The sequence below is a fragment of the Enhydra lutris genome, unplaced genomic scaffold, assembly GCF_002288905.1.
Source record: "Enhydra lutris kenyoni isolate GAN:26980312 unplaced genomic scaffold, ASM228890v2 scaffoldscaffold66, whole genome shotgun sequence".
NCBI lineage: Eukaryota > Metazoa > Chordata > Mammalia > Carnivora > Mustelidae > Enhydra > Enhydra lutris.
Genome location: NW_019154150.1, coordinates 10461292 through 10464992, shown reverse-complemented (window position 1 = coordinate 10464992; position 3701 = coordinate 10461292). Strand labels below are relative to the sequence as shown.

General features: G+C 41.1%; 1 protein-coding gene across 1 annotated transcript; it reads right to left on the bottom strand.

Moving 5' to 3' along the window:
- Positions 1 to 679: 679 nt before the first annotated feature.
- LOC111158997 (chromosome unknown C3orf35 homolog) lies at positions 680 to 1023 on the bottom strand. The gene is given in 3 exon segments (XM_022521352.1): positions 680 to 739; positions 741 to 812; positions 814 to 1023. Coding segments are annotated over 3 exon segments (342 nt in total).
- Between the last annotated feature and the right edge of the window lie 2678 nt (positions 1024 to 3701).

The window sequence follows — 3701 nt, the reverse complement described above, 5'->3', positions numbered from 1 at the left end:
ATTTAAAAAATACAAAAAAATAATATGAATGAATCTCAAATGACTATTTATCATGCTGAGTGAAAGAAGACAGGCAAAAAGAATACATCCTATATGACTCCATTTATATAAAACTCTAGAAAATGCAGCTAATCTATAATGACAGATCAGTCATTGTGTGGGATTAAGGGTGGGAGGAACACAAGGAAGGAATTACAAAGGGGTATGAGAAATGAATATGGAGAGAAATGAATATGCTCACTATCTTGATTATGGTGATGGTTTCATAGGTCATAAACATGTCAAAATTTATCATACTGCACAGTTTAAGTATGTATAATTTATTACATAGCAATTATGCCTCAATAAGACTGTTATGATATAAATATATATATCACATATATACAGGCAGCATACATATATGTCTCTATATAAAGAGATATTATATATAAATAAACATATATCTCAGTATTTCTCAAATTTATTTGACCATGACCATTTTTCCCTGCTCACCTATTACCCTAGTTTGCAGAAACATGGCATATGCGGAGACAGACCTAGGACTGATCGTGGCTTTACTCTCTTACTGGCTGTATACCCTTCAGTAATTGAGTTACACTTCCAGAGCCTCAGTTTTCTTTTCTGTAAAACGGAGCTGTGGTCAGGGTTTAAGAAGTGAATTTTGAAGGCCTGCCACATCCTAGGTTCTTAAAAACTTTAGTCCACTAACTATCCCAGAAATCAAGCCAGCTCTATTTATGGGATTCCCCAATTGCATTAACTTTATTTTCAACTAAAGAAACTAGCATTCAGTCCGCTTGAGTCCAAAGGTCCGAGGGGAAAGATGTTGAAATACTTAGCATTGCCTTGCAGGCCCATCTGCTCTGCATTAGCTGGTCTTCCTCTGTTTATTATTCCTGGTGTTAAATCTCCTCCAATTCTTGTGTGAAAAGTTTGGACACACAATAACCTCTTTATCACATTTTCAAACTCTGGGCTTGTTCTGGAAAGTTTACACCTTTTTCTTGTTGCCATTGTTTTCATGTGGATTCAGATTTCTGAAAAAGACATTGGGAGCACTTTACTGGAAACATTTATGTGTAAGCTGGAAACAGACAAATATCATCAAAGAATAAAAATGGGATGTCAGAGGAATTAGAACTGCACTGTGTGGGCTCTGTGTTGTTCATCGAGGTTCAAGCTGGTGTTCAGGAGCCAGAGCTGGTCCACCCCTTCCCTCAGCCTCTCTACTTTGGGGGTAGTCATTGAATAATACCAAAAGGATAAATAGAAACAAGCCAATGTTAGGATATAGAATAAAAAGTGCATATAGCTATAAAAATAAATATATCATAAAAACAATACTGGTTACAATTCATTGCAAAACATTTGTACTCTATGCTTTACTAAATGTTATTTTTTAAAGTAATCTCTACACCCAACACGGGGCTTGAACTCATGACCCCAAGATCGAGTCACATGCTCTACGTACTGAACCAGCTAGGCACACCAGAATGCTGTTTTATTTAAATCTCAAAACATGCCTGTGAGTCAAGTATAGATTCAGTGAGGATTCTTTCAGTCACAAGTGACAGAAAATTCACCTCAAACTGACTTATATATGAAGGACTTTTTATTGGGTCTGTCAATTAAAAACCTAGATTTAATCTTAGCTTCAAGTGAGACTTGATCCAGCAGCTCCAGAAGATGTCTCCAGAGACTCATATTCTCTCCTTCTCCTCCCTGCTTTCTTATGGGTTTTCTCTTTGGCCTTCGTGAAGTCAGTCCAGAAGTTTCAGGCTTTCCCATGGTGGCAAAATGGCTGCAGTTGTCCCGGACCTCACACCTTCCCACCACATCACTCAGAGAAAGAGAGAACGAGCCCTGGAATTAATTTACTCTCTCACACTAGTCCCAAATGAGGTGTGTGTCTGTCCCTGAACAGATGACTGTAGTGGGGGAGAGCAAAAGAAGTGAGTAAGAGCGGTTGACTGGATTAAGCCTTTGGGGTAGGGGAGTGGACCATACCTGGGAACTAGTGGTGAGGACAATCCCAACCAAAGCCCCATGCTGAGAAATTGGGAGAATAGGTTTCTCAAAGGAAAAAGAAAAGAAGTTGATAAGAAAAACAAAACTGGGTGCTGGGCATACACTCACAAGTGTCTATTACAAAAGACACATCTATTACATTCATTTATTACAAAAATTTAGGTGATGATACATTAGGGAATAAAGAAACAAAAATTCCTGTGGTCAATGCCCGCACCTGCCCTCCACCCCATACCTCCTTGACCCACCTGCAATGGGTGGTGGACCATTCCCCCTCAGGGTGACTGTGTGCATCTCTCTGCTTCTCCCCCTGAAGACTTTTTCTGGCCCTGGAAACTTGTTCAGCTTGGTGCATGGCTGCCTGGATGTCCTGGATGTCCTCAGAGCAACCGGAAGCCAACAAAGGACAGGAGCTGGGGACAAATACTCCAGTTTTTTTTTTATGTTTGTTTTTGTTTTTGTTTTTGTTTTTATCTCTAGGTAGGAAATCTCTGGGGCTGTTTAACAGGACTTCTCAGAAGATCTCAAACAGGTTGAGCCCCAGTTGCCAGAGCAGTAATGAGCAGATTAATGCATCCCTTACTGGTTTTTCCCCCTTCCTTGTCTCTCTTCCCCAGCCCTCTCTTTTAGGCTCCTTGGAGTCGCCTCCCAAATGAACAACTTGCATTGAAGCCCTTGTTGCATGGTCTACTTTCAGTGGAGCCCAGACTCAGACTATCCCTGCCTTCATGGACTCACATTCTGGTGGCAGAGGGAGACACATAGTAAACAGACTAACTGAGCAAACTCTATAACGTTTGTTATATAGGAGATGGTTGTTCGAGAGATAGATAGAAGAGGGGAGAACACCAGGATGGGTGTGGGGCTGCTATTTTATATCAATGTCCAAGAAGGCCTGGAGGAAAAGGTGATGTGAGTCAAGACCTGAAAAGGAGATTATCAGGTCAAGCTGATATAATGAATAACCCCAAGCTGATATAATGAATAACCCCCAGATCATCATGGCTTAGAGACTTCTTGCCCACTGAAACTACATGCCCGTTGCAGGTTAGAAGGGATCTTGCTCCACCCACCTTCACTTGGTAGCCAACTGAGGAGACATTGCTGGTTGTCACGGAAAGCAGAGAAAGAGTTCTGGAAGGTCTCACAGCATCAAGAAAAAGTTCCGATCTGGGCTTTTGGGCTCTACTCACAACTCCTGTGTAGAACTGGTCATGTGACCCACCAAGCATGGAGGATGAAGGAGTACAATTTACCAAGTGTCTCTGTGGTAGAGAGCTAAAAATGGTGGAAGGACAAACCCAATAACACACAGTCTATCTTTCTGATAGTCTAATAGTCAGACAAAATATACTCACCCTCTCCCCAAGGCAGAAGAAGTCAATCATGACATCAAACTCAAAGTCCATCTAGGGATGACTTGTCTCTGTATCAGGCGTATTGAGGCTTCTCTTGATCCAGAGACCTACGAACCAAAAAGATGAGTTGTCTGAACCCACCATGCAATATGTGCCTGGCTTTCAACATAAATTACAAAGTACACTAAAAAGCAAATCACACAATTTGAAGAGAAAGGGTGAATGAGACTCAGATGTGGCAGGGATGTCGGAATGACTAGACCAGGGGTTTAAATAACTCTGATTACTATGTTAAAGGCTCCAGTGGAAAAAGTG